Raw genomic sequence first — 19,756 nt, forward strand, 5'->3', positions numbered from 1 at the left:
CCCCCGACTCCCAACCTTGATGTCTTGCTCTAGAGAAGCCAGATGTCATGTGAGCTACCTTTATGGAGAGGCCCACATGGCAAGAAATTATCACCAGCAAGAACCTCATCTGGCAACAGCAAAGTGAATGAGTTTGAAAGCAGATTCTCCCCAAGTTGAGCCTTCAGATAAGAAGATCTTGAATAGATGAAAACTATTTGTCTTTCATAAGTCTTTCTCTACAGAAAGTGAGGCTCAGCAAACACCCATCCTTCTTCACAGAAAATTCAAAACAGAAAGCTTTGGGGATACAAATATAAACATCCCTTTTAATAACTTGAAACACCGTTAATGAATTCAGGGTTATTCTTTTGAAACTGTAAGCCTCATTAAGTGATTTCACGGCAATGCAAAATTTCCCAGTAAGATGTAGTGAGCAAAATCAGTAAATTGATTTAATAATTTTTGACATTCTATGTTATTTTGGCAAAACATGCATGAAAGCTACTCTTCTGTACTTTGTTACTTAGACGATTTTGCAATTCCAGCTCCTTTGAGTGTTTAGCTAGGTTTGCAATCCCCATAGGCATTGACTAGCGTGAACTTTAATAACTATACAATGTGCTACCTTTAGTGAGCAAGGAAGGGAAAATATACCTGTTTATCTCCTCATGAGAGATGAATGTGAAACCCAGAACCTTTTAGTCATATTCTCTAGTTACTGTGTAGTGTTTCTACAAATCCCTGAAGCTACATCTACATTTTGAAAAATTGCCTATGGTAATTTCTGGGAAATATACTTGTACATAAGGAAAACTACTACAATGAAAAAGTATAAAAGATACTAAAAGGAATGTTCAGAGCATGCTTTTTTCAAACTTCCAACGTTATCTTAAAAATATGTAGAAACCATGCTCATCTCTAAGGGATGTCAGATAAAAAGCAAGGATCCAAATTCTCCCAAACATGTGAATATATCTGACACTGACTATAACTAGAACTAGGTTTCTGGATAAATACTTCAGGAAAAAATGTAAATTTCTTTTGTCTAATTGTCAACCCTTCACAGACTATAGATGAAACTTTGTAATGATCAACCAATGAGAGGAGTTATTTATTTTTACGCTCCTTCTCAACCCTTTCACTTCCAGAAGTTGAAACAAACCAAAGATATTTTGGCCTCAAAAATTACTTATGCCCAAATTAAAGTGAATCAGAATATGGAGAATTTATGCCTCAAGACATTGTCTAAAACAATAGAGCGATCAATCAGTAATTAATGAAGTGAACAACTGAGTACAGTAACAAATGAGATATGCAATTTAACATAGAGATCAGAGAAAGAGGCAGTTGATAGAGCCTTGCTATAACCACTGTCGTCTCAAGGTGAATACGCACACACCCAACACTACACCCTCTGAGGAGCAAAACCAAACCCTTCACCCTTGAGGAAAACAGACTTCACAAAAAGAGCCTGGTCAAGCCACAAACTAATAAAAACATGAACAAAACAAGCCCCCAAAAGAGGGTAGGGGAAGCAGTATCCAGAGTTGCTACAAGGTATTCCATAAAATGGGAGGTTTTCAATAAAAAATTCTAAGTTATTCAAAGAAATAGGAAAATATAACACATGAAAAAAAAAAAACAGGCAACAAAAACTACCTTGGAAATGAACCAGATGTCAGCTTTAACAAAAAATTCAAAGTATCTGTTATAAAGATGTTCAAAGAACTAAGGAAACTATGCTTAAAGAAGCAAAAGAGGATACAGTAACAATGCCTGAAATATCAATAAAGAGATACTAGTAATAGAAAAGAATTAAAAGGAAATCCTAGAGTGAAAAACACAGTTGGCCCTAGAACAACATGAGCATCAGGGGAGCTGACCCCTTACACAGCTGAAATCTGCATATACCTTAGTCAGCCTTCTGCATCCATGGGGTCCCAACCACAGATGAAAATACAGTTGACTCTTGAACAACATGGATTTGATCTGTGCAGGTCCATTTATATGCGGATTTTTTTTTTCAAATCACCTGTGCAGTTCAAATCTGTTATTCAAGGGTCAACTCCATGGAAGTTGGGAATCTGTACATGCCAAGGGCCGACTCAAGTTATCTATAGACTTCCAACTGCTTGGGAGGTTAATGCCCCTAACCCCTGCCTCATTCAAGGATTAATTGTATATTGGAAGCCCTAGAACAACAACTAAAAAAAGAATTTTTAAAAATACAGTGAAAAAATGACTAAAGGACTAGAGAAACAAAAAGACATGAAATATGTGGAAAACAAAATGTAAAATGTCAGTGTAAATACAACTATATCAATAATCACATCGTATGTAAAAGATTAAACATAATGAAAAGACTAGATTTAAAAAGTAAGATCCACTACAAACTGTTTACAGGACACATTTTAGATACAAAGATACAAATATGTTGAAAGTAAAAGGATAGAAAAAGATATGTATGTAAACAAAAATGATAAAAGGGTGGAGTGATTATACTCATTTCAGGTAGAAAAGTAAGCTTCAAAACAGAAAGAATCACTAGATGTAAAGAGGAAAGTTTTCCAATGACAAAAACATCAATCCTTCAGGAATATATAACTATTATAAACATATGTATACTTAGCAACAGATATTCAAAGTAAATGAAGCAAAAACTGAGTTAAAAGGAAAAACAATTCAATAATCATACAGTCACGTGACACATAATGATGTTTCAGTCAATGATGAACTGCACATATGACAGTGGTCCCATAAGGTTATAATGGAGCTAAAAAATTCCTATCACCTAGTGATGTCATAATACATAAGATGAATAAAAAGAAAATTCTACAATCTGATCAAAGGCATCTACAAAACAAATAGCTGACAATACTTAATGACAAAAGAAAGACTGATTCCTTTCCTCCCAAAATAACAAGAAAACAGTGTTCACTTTGGGTGTTTCTATTCAGTATTTTAATGAATGTTCTGGCCAAAGCAATTTGACAAGTAAATGAAATCCAAACCTGAAAGGAAGGAGTACAGCTATCTTTATTTGCTAATGACATGATCTTGTATATAGAAAATTCTAAAGAATCCACTAAAAACTATTAAAGCTCTCACGAATCTGCATTTGGAGCAGAAGTGATTTTAAAGAAGGTATGTCCTGTTGGCGGGTTAGTAATCACTTTCTGCCCTTGAGAACCTAGAGAAAACCAGGTCATGTATCTATAAATTGTGACCCTTCCACATCAGAAAATCCTCAACGGCTTTGCCAACCTCTTGATTATAATCCATTTTGAGGGATGTCACACTTCACTGAAAGTCTACATATACTTTATAACCCATAACTTCTGCAATTTTGCCGGAAGCCTACAAACTTTAGATATTTTCCCCCATTTTTTTATACTGGAAAGATGGGATCTGAAATAACTAATTTTTCATTTAAAAACTAACTGGGTGAAACAACACCATGGTATATCATCTTATGTTTCAAGAATACAGAGGTCACTTTCCAAGTGTATGTTTAGGTTCTGAAAGAAAAAGACAAAAAGAAAAAAAAAAATGCATTACATTGTAAAAAAAAACAAGTATCCCTTTGTTTAAAATAAAACTGTAGATTTTTTCCGTGAAAAGCAATCAATCCATTTCAATCATTTTTTTTAAATATGTGTTTAATGTTGCTTATTGTTCTCAACTCAAAAATCATGCTGTTAGCATTTTCATGGACCAAGTTTTAGATGTGGAGGGATTTCTCTTCAGTGACAGATAATACAAAGTGAGTCTAATGAATGAGAAGATAACAGAGTTGGGAGAGATGACAGATAAAAAGCACATATCAGTACGAAATATATGTTTGAAATATAAGGACATATTCTTATAATTCGATTGGCCAGGACATAGTTGAGAGAGAGGACAAAAAGAAAGGTTTTTGACCTCATAATGGTTATTGGATGTTAACTTTGTACAATGGAGAAATTATAAAATGTAGACATAATTCAATAAAAGGGGCTAAGAAATATATAATTAAATATGATATACCCAGTATACCCAATCAGAGACTCTTAATAAAGTAGAACGAGAACCTACTATAAAGACTTTCCAAGATGAAAAAATCAGGGTGGAAGCCCCGGTATAAGTCTAACACCAGGCACAAAACTAAAGCCAGAAAGATCTCATGCACCCTTAGAGAAGACTGTGTTTTTAAGGGAACAGAGGTCCCCACAAGGGACTTACCGCTAACACTCAGCTATGGCTTAACAGTCAAGTAGGCATTTTGTGATTAGACAAATACAGCAACTTGAGAGGTAGACAAATATTAGTTATAATCTTACAGTCGAATTCCAGAGGTAGAGGCTGATTAAAGAACATTAACCCTTACCACACTAGGTAAAACTTATTGATCCTGGGATACGAAAGGGAAATCACAGGCCACACAATGAAGCTACCTGCTTTCTCAATGACTCTTCAAGCTTTCTGACATAGTTATTAAATAGTCACCATATCAAAACACTGTGTTAGGCATGATGGGAAAAGAAAGAAGTATATAAAGCCTGGTTCCTATTATTGAGGAGTATAATTCAATATTTGTGTTATCTATATGATGGTATAGTAGTAAGCTTGAATCTTATCTCCACCACTTATTAAACTGAGGAATCTGGGATAATTCTTTAATTTCTCTACCTTTCAAATCAACCTTTCAGGGTTGTTAGGACTGCAGATATACATTAATAGCTTTGAACATGCCAAACCCTCAATATTTTATTTCGTGTTAATACACATAACTTATGTTCACTTTTGCTTCAAATAAAAGAACAACATAGGAATTAGAACAAATCTATCAGTTAACTATTAGAGTTTTAATAATTATAACTTAAGATTTAAGAGAAATATCATCCACTCATTCCAAATTGGCTTCTATGTAAGTAGTTTCATAGATACAGACTTGTGTGCAAACAGAAATGATATTGTGAAGTCTCATATTAAAATAAAAAATAATGAGCTTAAAAGATTGGCCCTTTATTTAATTATCATAGAAAACATTTAGTATCAGGAGAGAAATAAAAAGGATTCAAAAATGGAGATAATTAGAAATGTAAAATAATTTTCTCACAGAGATAATTCAGTTGATTTTTACCAAAGAAGGTTAATCTGAACAATGAAATAAATCTCTGGAAGAGAGCACAAACCGAAAGGAAACTAACGTCTCTTAAACAAAACAATAAGATTGGGTAATGCTAACGTCTCTTAAACAAAACAATAAGATTGACACACCGTGTAACTTAGTGATTAAGAGCATGGATTCTGAAACCAAATTGCCGAGGCTCAAGTCTCAGCTCTGGCATTGCAGCACCTCTTGACAAGTTCTTTACTTCTCTATATATCAAAATGGAAGAAATACTAGTACCCATCTCATATTGTTTTGATAATTAAATGGCTGATATATACAAAGTGCTTAGAACAGTGCCTGGCATAGTGAGTCCTAAACAACTGTTATCATCATCATCATCATGGTCATTGCTATCATTAAAATCATAATTATAAATATGGTGAGCACAATTCTAAGAAGCATCTCAAAAGAGGCAATTTCATAGAGCCAAGAAGGAATCATTCTTTTGTATGGTGATTAACTTGACCATGGTTAGTTAACATGTTGGTGAGAATACGATGCCAATTTGTCCAAAGTTAAAGGTTTGATTTTCTTGTGGGTCTGCTGGTTATGTTTTCCTGATTTTATGAAGGTGACAGGTGAGAAATGTAAATTGATTAATCCAAATTCATGAATATCTTTAGAAAAAAATGAATCTCTAAAAACATTCCCACTGTTCATAATTTGGTCATATGGTCTTTCCCTCCCCCTCTCCCCCACGAGGATTTCTTTTCTTGCCTGACATATGGCCTTAATATATTATGAATTCAAGGACTGGAAAATATTTAAAGATGATCTGGAGCCATGTCATTAATTTTTGCAGAAAACAAAATAGACTTGAGACAAAAACTGACTTAAAGAAGATCACATGATTACTTAGTGCCGAGCTAGAATTCTTAACCCATGCTTTGTTGGGTTTTTATTTTTCCATTACCTTACATTTATTAAATATAGAACATTTTTATTATCTCTAAGAAATTCCTATTTAAAAATTCTATATCTGTAATTATGGTTTATTATTATATTATAAATAACTTACTTTCAGTGACAGAATGTGGGACTTTGTTATGAGAAAAATGGGAATCCATTTTGAGGTATTTCGTGTATAAGACAAAGAATGACGTTACCCGACTTAAATTTTTAAAAGGTTGCTTTGCCTTAAGAAGAGATGGTGGGAGGGGCAAGGATCAATTAGGAGATTATTGTTATAACCCACATTAAAGATGATGCTGGCTTGGACCACGATGGTAGCAACAAAAATGGCAATAAGTGGTCGAAGTCTGGATATGTTCTGATGGTTGAATCCACAACATTTCCTTCTATATTGGATATGAAGTGTAAGAGAAAAGAGGAGTCATAGAAGCAAGGGAACATAAATCTTCATTCAGAAAGTTCTAATTTTTTAAAATTAAATATCTCTTATGCAATCTGCACCATGATTTTCCTATCTTTACCTCTATGAAAAGAGGTCCATCACCAACTACACAATGCCCTCTTGTGAATCTGGCAGCAGCCAGAATCATATCATGTAATGTCAAAGAAACTAAACATTGGCTCTCGACTTCAAAGGAGTTTATCACTTGGTAAATAAACCCCCTTTAAATAGGAAGGAGATATATTTGACAACTTTCCAAATGGAGCTTGAAGTTGCAACTTGATGTTAAACTAGAACACTGCAGGACATGTCTGCTGAAATGAGGAAACCAGGCCGGCCAAATGTCCATTGGCACGAGAGATGAAGGAGCATTTGGGACAGAATTCATCCCACAGGAAATGGGAGAGTCAAGCATCTGAAGGAAAAGCTAATTCTAGGCTGGTGTAAGTGTTATTTGGCATTTTCCCCTGCTCAGCTCCCTATGGACTCCTATCCAGACTCCTATCTCTCCCAGGGAAGGGAGAGAGCTGTGAGCAAATCTCCTCTAATATATGAGAGTAAAGCCATTAATATCACTCTGAGAGACCCTCATGGAATGTAGCCCAGAAAGGCAGGGAAGTACCAAGTGTAGCATAGTGTCGGTATCTCAAGGGTTCCATGCATCTTTGGCAGTAATCCTTGGTTGAGAGAGCAGTATTCATAGTATCCATAGGATGTATCAGTAGAACCCAGCAGAGGTGAGGCAGAGAAAAAGAGGAATAAAAGAAGTAGATATTACATATAGCTTCCTTCTTTATGAACAAGCACACGCGAGACTCTCAGAAATACTTGTGTGAGCTCGGTGGCGTTATTAGCAGGAGAGGTAAGTTTATATTGCCACCCTAGTCCAGCTTTTAAATAATAATGATGGAATGAGTTCTTTACACTCCAATCACTCACAACAGCATTTTGTATAATTATATTTCACAATTATGCAGTCTATATACCCCAAAGCTCATATATTTGCCACATCTGTTTAAGATCTCCAGAATCCAGGTAGGTAGCCATTTCTGAGATATTAGAGAGAATTAATTCTACAAAACAGACTATTTTTCTTTGGAAATGGTTAACATGAGGATTTTTTTTTAAACAAGCACCCTTCATCAAAGCAGTAAGTTTTCACAATCAATTAAAAATACTGAATCCCTGTGGACCATCAGTCCCAGTGCACATGTTAAGAACCTTATTCCTCATAACACTTCAATGATGCTGTTTACATCCTTTTCATATGCAGGAAATAATGTTCCTTCCTTAAATACTTCTTCTTAAAAGACTTTCTTCCTTAAGTGGCTTTACACACTGCATCATGATGAAGATGCCAAAATGACACTTTGTGGCAGTGTGCCAATTTTACCCAAATTCAATAATTTTCTTATTCTTGAATTATACTTTGACCTTGACTCCATGCTGCCTCATACCTAAAGAGTATTTCTTTCTTTATTCATTTAATTGTATTTCTATCCTACCTTCTTCTCAAAAGTCTTTGAAGTGTCCTGTGCCTCTACTTCCAAATGACGGTGACATTAGTCTTACTACTACTGCAGTCATTACCACAAGTTCAAGGGCAGAAGGAAAAGGTCCAGTGAGGATGCCTACACCACGACTACCCCGTTTCCTAACAAAGAGGGTCAGTGGTTCAGGTACTTTAGTGGATGTGATACGATTGTACTCTAGCCAGTAGAGGAGAGGAGAAAAAGAGATCTGGAAGAAAAGCATGACGGAGTCAGAGATCAGCGGAGGTTTTCATTCAAGTAAACTCAGTAGGTTCTTTGGAAAAATTTTACCAGTTCTTTTATGCAATATTAGAAGATAGCAAATTAAACAACATACCTGTTAGACCAAAAACTCTGTGAAAAATACAATGGGACTAAAAATCTTTTTCTACACGAGTACATATGATCTAGAAAGAAGAACAGAGATTTTGGAACCCACCACCCACAGTTCCAGAAATCACATTTTGAAAGCATCACCCTCAGCCATTTTATAAGTATAAGAAATTATGGTCAGCTACGAGTTTTCATTAGCATTTAGCCAATTCTTTAAATTTCAAATCTTAATGTATATTTCCATACTCACTGCTGACCTCCATTCACCAATACCTACCTATTAAGATTTCTATACTTAGGAAATATGAAGACATGAGCGTTTGTGGTGTGTGTATGTGTGCGTGTGCATGTGCGTGTGCGCGTGTGCATGTGTGTGTGTGTTTGAGGGTGGGGTGGAAGAGGTGGGAAGAAAATTAAAAGAATAATTCTCCAGGACAAAGCATACTGGCAACAACTCCCCACCATTTTCTGAAATACTCTTATCTTGTTATTGACTTCTCTGTTCTCTTCTATCAGGAAAATAACAATAGCCCCACTCCCACTGAGATTCAGGAACTAACGTTTAGCCCAGCAGAGCACATCTCACCCACTTTGGAGTCCAGTTTTGTGTGCTAAAGTGCGTGCATGTGTGTCTGCATGAGAGAGAGATTAAAAAGGAGAATAATTTACCTTCCAATGAGTGAGAACTCGCCCACAACGCCAAGGCGCCGCATGGCGCTCAGAAGGCCTCGGACCGTCATTCCTTCGCAGAAGCAGACCACCACTCTGGCCTTGGGAAGCCGCTCTCGGAGCTTGCGCAGGAGTCGGTCAAAGCTCTTCTCGCCAGCATTGCTGTAGATTTTGTCTGAATGGGCGATGCAGAGACCTTCCTGAGCAGCAAGCTCTTTGAAAGCGTCCATTCCACTCTCTCCATAATTCCCTGTCCAGAAACAATTAGTAGATGTTCAAGAGAACCTGGCAGCAGCAGCACTCACAACCTGGAAGAAGGATTCATTAGTCACGGGAAATGGAGGGGACAGATTTGCCAAATAATTTGTAAATATAACTGGGACCCATGGAAGATCTGGATTGATCCAGGAGAATAATCAAATGTAATCAAATGATCAACTCTGTGAAAACGATGAGAGACTATCTAACTAGGACATCCACAGTGAAACAAGTTTTGAGAAATGAAGGACTGCTGCCCTATTTACAACCATGATTAGTAGTGGTTGTCCCAAATTTTAGCAATGTTGGAGAAATCAGTACATTGGGGTAGGAGGTCAACCAGCACAAAGAGAAGGCTGGTTCATTTGAGGGCTTGCTTCAAGCTGGCTGCCTGGTAAGAGGCAGACACACTCGTGGTAATAACAAGCCCTGCCACATTATGAAGGGTGAGTAAGCAAAGCAAGTGGAACACCCGGCCATGTCAGAGTAAGCAGACAGGAAACAGATACCAGCTTAGTCAAAATCCAGCCCCCTCTGCTAAAATAAGGGGATTATGGGAGATTTGGCCTTATGTTTTGATTTTTTATTTTAATACCATGCTTAAAACATACTTTGAAAAAACTAAGAACTCATAGAAATGGATGAAATTAAACAAATATCACATTGTGCCAGTTTCCCATCTCTCAGTTTCCCTAGTGACTTTATCTTCCACCTCAGTGTCCTCTATTCCTCTACTTCTTTCTCCAATTTAGGGGTTTTGATACCCTTGTAAATGACTCGATATTATGTCCCCACAGTTTCTCAACTCCCTACATCCACTGATAATTCCTTTAACCCACCCACTTCTATGGTCACACTTTTGACCTCATCACAATGTTGCTAATATCTCTGAATGTGGTTGTCTAACATCCCGGTCTGTTTATCTATCCCCTCTTATCTTTCAAGCTCATGTAGTCTACTATCCATACTCCGGCATTCATTCAATCTCACAAAAACCTCAAATCCATTTACCTAACTATTTTTCTTTCCATCTTTCCTCTCATTTGCCTCTTAGCCCAGCTTAGAACTCATAGTCAACCTTCATAATCACTCTCTTGAAAATTCTTTAACTCTGTTGTGTTTTCCGGAAAAAAACCCTAATGTTAGTTAAACCCAACCATTCACCTATTCCATGTTTACACCTGAGCACTTAAACACACCTGGAAGAAAACTTACAATCTTAAAATTCACAAGTATGCATACCAAAAGAGACACTCAAAGAGCAAAGAAATTGTACCACTTCACCCTTGTAAATGAATTTTCCTGGTCTCTAATATAATTATTTTATCCTTACTCTTCTCTCTTCAAATCTCCAAACTACTGACTCCACCTCTGACCCCCATCTCAGCTAGTTTCTTCATTTCATATTTCAAGAAGAACTCAGAAACAATCTGACAAAAACTAATCAGCCACATACCACAACCTATGAAGCTTTCTTCATTGGCATTCATATTCTCTGGCAGCCCTCCTGTTGTAAACCTGAAGTATTTCTGCTTCAGGATAAAGCCAACTACTGCTCTTGAAGACTAAGCCCCATTGCTTTTTGTCTATTCATGGATTTTATCCTGCAATTGGCTCACTCTTTTGTAAAATCAACTTCTCTCTTGTAATGGTGTCAATCACACACACACACACACACACACACACACACACACAAACCGTTGGACTCTGTTCCACTTGAGTTACTATCCATTCACTACTACTGCTCACAGCAATAATAGTTGCCTAAGTCAATGGGTTTGCTTCTTTATCACCCACTCTCTCCTTTACCACTTATTTCTATGCCCTCAGAATCTTCTCCTGTCAAACTCTTCTCCTGCCAAGGTCACTGATAATTTCCCTGTTGCTATATTTCATGATCTGTTCTCTGTCTTCATCTTCATTAACCACTCAGCTGTATTCAACAGTTGGCCACACTCTCCTTGAAACCCTCTATCCTTTTGGTTTCTGTGACACAGCCCTCTCACAGTTTCCTCATCGGTCGCTGACTACTCCTTGAGGTATTTGCTAGATATTTTTTCTCTGCTCAGCCTTCAACTATTGTCATACCAGGTCACGGTCCTGGAAAACTTTCTCTTCATCTATAGTTTCACAAAGTACCCTCATTCAGTCACATTTCTTCAAACACCATTTGAAAACCATGTTTGAATTCTAAACATAGATCTTCAGACTGGGCTGCCCTTTGGAGCAAGATTAGTACATTCAATTGCCTGCCTGACATATCCACTTATAGACATTCAAATTTAACATATCTGAAATAGAATTTTTTCCCTCTCTGCTTTGCAAACCTGCTCCTTCCAGACATCTCTTATTAGTAAACAGTGCCATTACCCAGCAAGTTGCTCAATAACAAAGTTTAGGAAATTTGGTGTCTATAGTTCCCTTCTATTGCTGATCCATTCCTGTGGACTCTACCTCTAAGATGTTCCTAATCCAGTCTCTTCTCTTTGTTTTGACCTCTATCACCTTAAATCAAGTGTGTTAGGTCAGGTTCCCTAAAAACAGAGCTGAGATGAAAATTTTTGTTCAAGTTACTTATTGAGGACAGGAAGAGCAAGAGAATCAGGAGTATCATCTCAACTAGAGATTAGTTTCTGTCTGATTCCATAGGGAAGTGCTAGAGCACAAATTAATAAAATTTGGTGTTGGAGAGACACAAATATATTCGCTTTTGATGAAAGCAGTTCAAATTTTTGGTGGACAACTTGGAAGCAGTTTTCAAAATTTCTCAAGATAAATGTTACAAAATTACAGCGATAGTTAAGTCAAAATAATTTAAAAAGGATGTCGTTATCAAAAAAAAAAGGACTTAAGACTTAAATCTCAGTATCTATAAAAGTTTTACAGGCATTGTAATAAAACCTAATAAGTTTTTTCTATATTTTTGAAATGAAAGCTTTGTTGTTTCCTTTTTATAAGATTAATTACCAATTAAGGTATTTGCTGCCTTTTAATTTAACCATCTTTAGGTGGCCTCATCCAGTCCACAGGGAAGCATTAACACATCATAAAATCTGCAGCTCCATGGACTGTGAAAACATATCAAGGCTCAGACAAGAGGCATTGACTGATTCTAAGGGTAAAAACTGCAGCTGACAAATGAATGCCTCGTCTATCTGCAGAAGATGGCGTGAGGAAGGAAGTCAGATGCTTCTTTCTCACAATAAATGCAGGTGCAGGAAACCACAAGGTACACAGACATCACCAGCCAACTCCCTCAACAAAAGGCACCATTCCCCTGCCATACGATAGTGTTACAAGGGAGATAACTTTACTGCTAAGGTACCATCTTTGGACTTCGATCACAGAAAACTATTTGATCAAAAAACATGCAGAACAGATGAGCAAGAATATTTTATACATTTGAACCAGAAAATCCTTGTTTTTTAAATCTAGCGAAGGCCTTAGACATATTCTGTCCAAACCCCTCAGGTTACAGACAAGAAAATTGAGCCACAGAGAGTGGAAATTGCTCACCACTTAGCATGAAGCTTATTTGTGTTAGAACTGGAACAGTTCTACATTACTTGACTATTCATTTCTCTTAATAGCAAAAAGCAATTAAACATGTATATTTGCATAATCCATAAAAGTATATGCATAAGTCAAATGATTCCATGAAATATTTGTCCCAGTTCCTTTATTCATATTTTCTTGTTCGGATAGCAATTCCTTATTACACAAATTGATGGAGAGCTGAGTACCATGCATTGGATCATGTTTAAACTACCCATTTCTCTCACAATTCCTAAAGGACCCCAAACTAATATATAAATTTCCATGAGGATAGTTCTAATGGAGGAAGAACAACCATAATAACTATACTTTTATAAATTGTAATGTTTTAAAATTGCTTTTATAAACATTATCTAATTTGACTCTTAAAACAACTGCATTGTACTCATTATATTTATAACAGTACTAGATACAAAGGCCTCAGAACACTGCCTCCAGGAAGCTTAAAATCATGTTACTTTCACTTAGTAGCAGCAGAACTAATGATATGACAAAGACTAGTATAAGTATCTAATAGAGGTGCTGGAGGTTAGGAATCAGGAAAAGCTGCCTAAAGAAAGTGCCACTTGTCAATGAGGATGTGGAGAAAAGGGAATCCTTGTGCCCTGTTGATGGGAATGTAAATTGGTACAGCCATTATGAAAAACAGCATGAGGTTCTTCAAAAAATTAAAAATAGAAAGAACTACTATACAATCCAGCAATCCCACTACTGGGCATTCATCCAAAGGAAATAAAATCAGCATCTCAAAAAGATAGCTGTACAATCATCTTCATTGCAGCATTATTCACAATAGCCAAGATATGAAAACAACCTAAGTGTCCATCAATAGATAAAAGGATAAAGAAAATGTCACACACACACACACACACACACACACACACACACTGACAACATGGATAAACCAGGAGGACATTATGCTAAGTGAAATAAGCCAGACATAGAATGCCAGATACGGTATGATCTTACTTATACATGGAGTTTAAAAAGTCAGACTCATAGATTCAATGAGTAGAATCCTGGGTATCAGGGGTTAAGGATTAGGAAAAATAGGGAGATGTTGGCCAAAATTTTTCGTTACAGAATGAGTAAACTCTGAGGATCTAATTTACAGCATGATGACTGTAATATAAGTTAATAATATATATTATATTTAATACTATATAGTTAATAATATATATTGTATTCTTAAGATTTGCTGAGAGTAGATCTTAAATGTTTCCCCCACAAAAAATGGTAACTATGTGAGGTAATGGATGTGTGAGTTAACTTGACCATAGTAATCATTTTACAATATAATGTATATCAAACAATCACATTGTATATTTTAAAATATATACAATTTCTTTGCCAACTATATCTCAATAAAGCTGAGGGAATAAAAGAAAGTGCCTTTATTCTGGGTCTTCAAATATAAACAGATTTTCCACAGATAAAAAGAAAACTAAAGGACATACATTCTTCGCCTGTCTACCAGGTCATGAGTAAATGACACCAGACTGAAAATAAGACACTCAGCACAAAACCCACCTCCCCTCCTCCTTCCATCCTGCCACTCGGGCTTCCTCTTGCTTTTCCTGGTATTAAAAAACTTATTTAGACACTTCTCATGCAGCCCTGCAAGGACCTGTGAACATATGAAGAACTGGCTTTTAATAAAACTTGTAAAAAATAAAAAGGCCATGCAATTGTACACACTCAGACATGGTAGAAGGCAGCATATTTACATTCAATTAGCAAATAGTTTATGGAGCTCTCAACGTGAGAAAAAAATCCCTGGGTTCTGAACTTCAGGAGTTGCCAAGAAATATCGGACATGGGCTCTGCCTTCAAATTGATTTATATTTACTATGTGTCTGGCACTGTGCTAAAATAGCTAAGCATTTTATTTGTTGATCATTACAGCTCCATTTGGAAGTTATAACTTCTCATTTACAGATGAGGATGTGAAAGCTGTAAGAGGTTAAGTAACTTGCCCAAAATCATACAGTGGTTTATCTAAGAGTTAACATCTAAATTTTATACTGCCACTTATGTGGATTCACGATACAACTGTAAAGGTATGACACAAACTCACAAGATACAGCAACAATAATAAGCTGTATATGTCACAAAGGAAAGTAAAAATACCATAATATTAAATTTCAGAATGAGAGAGGAGGAATATCAGATAATACCCCTTGGGAAAAGTAGGAATGAAACTGGGCCTTGAAGAATGTAAGCAAAGGATTGGTATTCAAGGTGAATAGGAGTGAATGAGAATCTACAAAATGTGTTTTTAGAAGTAATAGTAGAGAAGTCCCACTGGAGCAGAAGGTTCATGATTTATAGAATGACACTCTATGTAACAGATCTATCTAATGAGACATCTGGCATACCACTACAAGATTGCAACATGGAAGTGTACTATATGTTACTGGGTTGTAACAGATTTTATAACAGACTTTATCACTGTTATGATGCTGCCTAAAACCTAGAGAGAAGACAGAAAGAAAGGAATGGCATCTGACAAAGCCTATAATATATAAAATTAAAATATGTGAAAAATCTTAATTTCTATCTTACATGACAAAAAGATTTATATGGAGCAAATTAAGATATTATATGCAACTAAGCTTCTAAACAGAACTGATGGGAAGATTTATGAGAGAGAGTATGAAGTTTATAAATAATCTTTATTGTTTGAATATTAATAAAGTTTTTAAATATAAGTGGACATTATTGTCTATACAAGGCCAAAGTTAAGAAAGGTACTGGAATTGAGGATAAAAATAGAACTATCTCAGTAGAGAAAAAAACAAGAGCTGCAACTCTGAATTTTTAAACTACATATGATTGTGAGGAAGTGAGATGTGATTATTTTCAAACCAAATCAACAGACGTTTATTCATAAAAGACCGATCTGTAATGATTTGATAGCAAAGTTGAATTTAGCAAGCCAAGCTATGAAATAATATCGTCTTGGATTTCATAATCACCTCTATAAACTATTATCATGGCAAAAATTCTTCTCTGAAGATTCATCCTTATACTGATTGTTTTTTTTTTTTTCTATTCTCATAATATGAGGATATATTTAAGCAATAATCTGATCTCTATTGGGTGGCTAAAATAACATTTCAGCCATTATATTGAACCAAATTCAAATCTTGTCGCATCTTCATAAATAATCCTGTTCAAACAACAGCATTCAACATAGCTTATCTCTACATATTTATACATCAATTACATGAGGGGACACATTCATACAGGGAAAATATATAGATATTTCTTCATTTTCCTTAAAGAAGTAATGCTTTCGCTTTGAAAGATCCCCTAGTCTTATGTTCTAGACTGCTTTAATTCCCGCCTTATTTCATGCTTATATTCCTTCCTTGGTGTCCTATAGTAGTCTCAGGCTCCTCTAAATATGAAATGAAATCCCTAGGGTCATGGACCAGTTCCTGTCCAAGGTCCTGAAAACTAACTATTCTGCCTCCTGGGATGTCTTGAACAAATAATATTCCATTTTTAAAAGAATTATGATTAAGAAAGTTGCTTTCCCAGTGTCTTCTGGAAATCTACTGCAATATTCAACAAGTATAGCTATCAGGAAATTAGTCTTTTTGATCTAAATTTCTTGCAATGAAATCTAAATCCGTTTCCTTTTCATTCTCAGTGGAGACAGATATTAGCTAGTTTGAATTCTTAGTTTTCTTTTTTGGGGGAAGTCTTTCTGAAAGCCACAGTTCAGCTTTTTCTTCTCCAAGAGAAAGAACTCCTATTATTTTAACATTTCCTGGCAATCTTTTAATTTGTTTGGTTTTTCCACTTATAAAAAATGTGATGGCTCTTCTGCCTCCATCCACACACCTGCAGTCAGCATTATGGGTCTGTCTGGTCAGTCAGAGGTGAGTGAGTCACCACCCACCTTAGGGCCATGTAAGGGAATTTATGCACAAGGTCAGGGAAGGAATTGTCTTACACAAGACAGTCACAGAGAAGAAAAGGGAATCATTTTACCAACAATTTTCCAAACCTACCTCTAACTATCCCAGTTTGGATACATATAATTATAGCATCTAAGTGGAAGAAGGAATTTTACCAAAAAGTGACTGTCATCTCTATGCAATAGAATTAAGGCCAAGTAGGCTTTGCCCTTTGACTCATCAAATTTTCAGGTACGCCTTACAGCTGAGTAAATAGGAGGATGAGCCTTAGATGCAGATCAGTCTAGTTGGAATCTTAGGTCCTGCATAAGGAGATAAATAGTCTTTAAGTATTTTATTTAAGATTTGATTTACTCTTGTGTAAAATAAGAATCATAACATGCATCTCAGAGACTTGTCATGATTATTAAATAATATGTTAATGATTGCAAAGTTCCCAGAACATAGAAAAATTTCAGGGAATGTGTCCTACTTTTACTCTCCATGTCTCTCTAAAATCGTAGAATATGAAATTTGACATAAGGCTTTAGAATGACCCAGAAGCTTTAGATTTCATTATTTCCATATTCCTATATATAAAACTTAAGCTCATGATTATCTCTTTAACCTCAGTGCTTCACTCTCTACTTATGGTCACCTTGTTTCCAGGTTGTCCCTAGATTAATTTTCCTGCTACATTTGCACAAAGCAATTCCTTTCTTATTTTACTTGTGGGCTTTTGGTGTTTACACAATGCACTCAAATATCTATGTTTGCCTATTATTGAGTCTCTGTCACTGAGCCTTCCTTTAGTTTCAGCCATAAATGCCCCCACTGTACCAATTTTAGAGCTTTATACAATAACCCAGTTTATTATTTCTTTAACTCAAATTCTTTATGATATGGAGAAAGAAGTTCAGAGAAGGCAAAATGGAAGTGGTATAAACATGTGAAAGGAAATCATTATTCTTTCATAAAAGCAGCATTTTTTCCCCTTTCAGATGTCACGTGGAGGAAACAGGTTCAGAGAGGCAGCCCTTAGCACATCTGTCCACTCTCTCTGCCTATGTGGCTTTGAATATACAATCAGAACTTAGAAGGTTATATTTAGCGACAAGTTCAGAAAAAGTATTCCAATATGCATGCGCACGCACACACACACACACACACACACACACACACACACACCATACACACACACACTATATATATATACTTTTTAATGATAACACTCAGAGTCAGCAAGAGTTTATTGAAATGAGCATTCTCATATACTGCTAATGATAGTATAAACTGTTCCCATCTTTCTACTGAAAAATTTCTAATATCAATGCCTTCATATTTTTGACTGAGAAATTTAGTTTTCAGAAAATAATTTTATGGTCCACCAAATTCTAGTTACAAGGATCTTCCTTACAACACTTCCAATATTATCTTGAATAAGAGTAGTGTGAGTGGGCATCCTTGTCTTGTTCCTTATTTTAGAGGAAAAGCTTTCCATTTTTCACCATTAAGTATGATATAGTGACAGAAAGACATTGACTTTGGGTGATGAACACACAGTGCAATATACAGATGATGTATTATTGAATTGTCCACTTGAAATCTATATAATTTTACTAACCAATAAATTTACTTTTAAAAATTCAAAGTACAACTTGGTCCAGGGAGGGTAAGCAACACCAATTTTACCAGATTCTAAAGCAGTGGTACAATGTGAAAATTAATCGAGATCATATTATATCTTAATTATCTTCTTTTAACTTCACTACAACCTCGTTTCCTCATTTTGCCATAATTACCTCCATTAACAAAGGAAACTGAGGCCTAAGGAAGTAATGTATCCTGTCCCAAAATTGTCAAAACTGGAATTTGAACTCAGATGTGTCTGACTCTAAAACCTATGGCCCTTAATTACTTTCCTCCAGTATACTTTATGTTTCAGACTCTAGTAGTTTCCTACGCATTATCCATTCTGTCATCCTTCTTTACTAAAAATACCCAGTTTGTTTGGGGTGACTGTGCATAGCCAAAAGCACCTACCTTCCCAGACTCCCTTGCAGCTAGAGATGCAGAAGTGACCCTGTTCCAGACAATGAGATTTAAGCAGAAGTTGCCAGGTGAGGCTTCTGAAAAAATTTTGAAAAGGTCAGATGATAGGCATGCTTCTTAGGCTTTTTTTTTTCTTTTTTTTTTTTTTTTTTACACCAGTACAAGTACCTGAGCCTGGAGGTGCAACAGCCATGTGTTATCACATGATGAAGATCAAACATGAGGATGAACACACATGAAAGCTGAAGGAGCAGGACACAGAACAGTTCAAATACCTGGTAACACCACTATTGTTTGTTCTAGCCCTGCACTGCCTTCCCCTGGATGTCTTCTTGCATGAGAAGGGTGAATCCCTACCTGCTAAGCCACCATTAGGATGGTCTTAGCTATTTTCATGTGATCACATTGTTGAGCGTCTATAAGATATTTTACTATAAAAATTCCAGGATGAGAGCCAGAAGTCTTGACTGTCTCTAACTAGCTGTGACCTTGAGCCGTTAATCATTCTGTCTTCTTTGCTCACGTTCATAATATTGGATTTATACTAGATTGTTAAATTTCCGTATAGCATGAGCATTTGGTGATTCTAGAACAATATGAATCAGCATTCTTTCATAATCTAGAGCTTCAATGTCAAAACATATTTTATATTCTCAGTACTTAGAATAAGCATCTGCTTAGCAAAATTTTTTTCAACAGCTTTTTCCTTCCCCAATCTGATTCTTTTACAAGTGTATTACTGTAGGGGTAGAGAAAGCATTTGTTGTGTAACCATTTAAAATGTATCTTGCCTGCAGGATTATTTTTGCCAATACTCACTTTTAGGGATACAGTCACTGAAAAGCAGGGAACAAGACACTGTTCTGCAGAAACAGGCAACATAAGAGAAAACAGGGCCACTTACTACAGAACAAGCTCATTAGGTGACCATGAAGTAACAGAAAGACATACTGTCTAG

At 36.0% G+C, this 19,756-nt stretch overlaps 1 protein-coding gene across 5 annotated transcripts in view; it reads right to left on the reverse strand.

Annotated features, from left to right (window-relative positions):
* The window catches only part of GRM1 (glutamate metabotropic receptor 1), a 328,106-nt gene that overhangs the window by 212,179 nt on the left and 96,171 nt on the right, over window positions 1–19,756 (reverse strand). For all 5 annotated transcript variants that reach the window (XR_001517211.1, XR_001517210.1, XM_006915341.1 and 2 more), the window contains one exon: window positions 9,026–9,275. Coding sequence is in view for 3 of the 5 variants with exons in the window: in XM_006915341.1 (XP_006915403.1) it covers window positions 9,026–9,275 (250 nt within the window). In the remaining 2 variants the exon portion in view is untranslated. The remainder of the gene's footprint in view (window positions 1–9,025; window positions 9,276–19,756) is intronic.

Source organism: Pteropus alecto, unplaced genomic scaffold (assembly GCF_000325575.1).
Source record: "Pteropus alecto unplaced genomic scaffold, ASM32557v1 scaffold185, whole genome shotgun sequence".
Taxonomy (NCBI): Eukaryota; Metazoa; Chordata; class Mammalia; order Chiroptera; family Pteropodidae; genus Pteropus; species Pteropus alecto.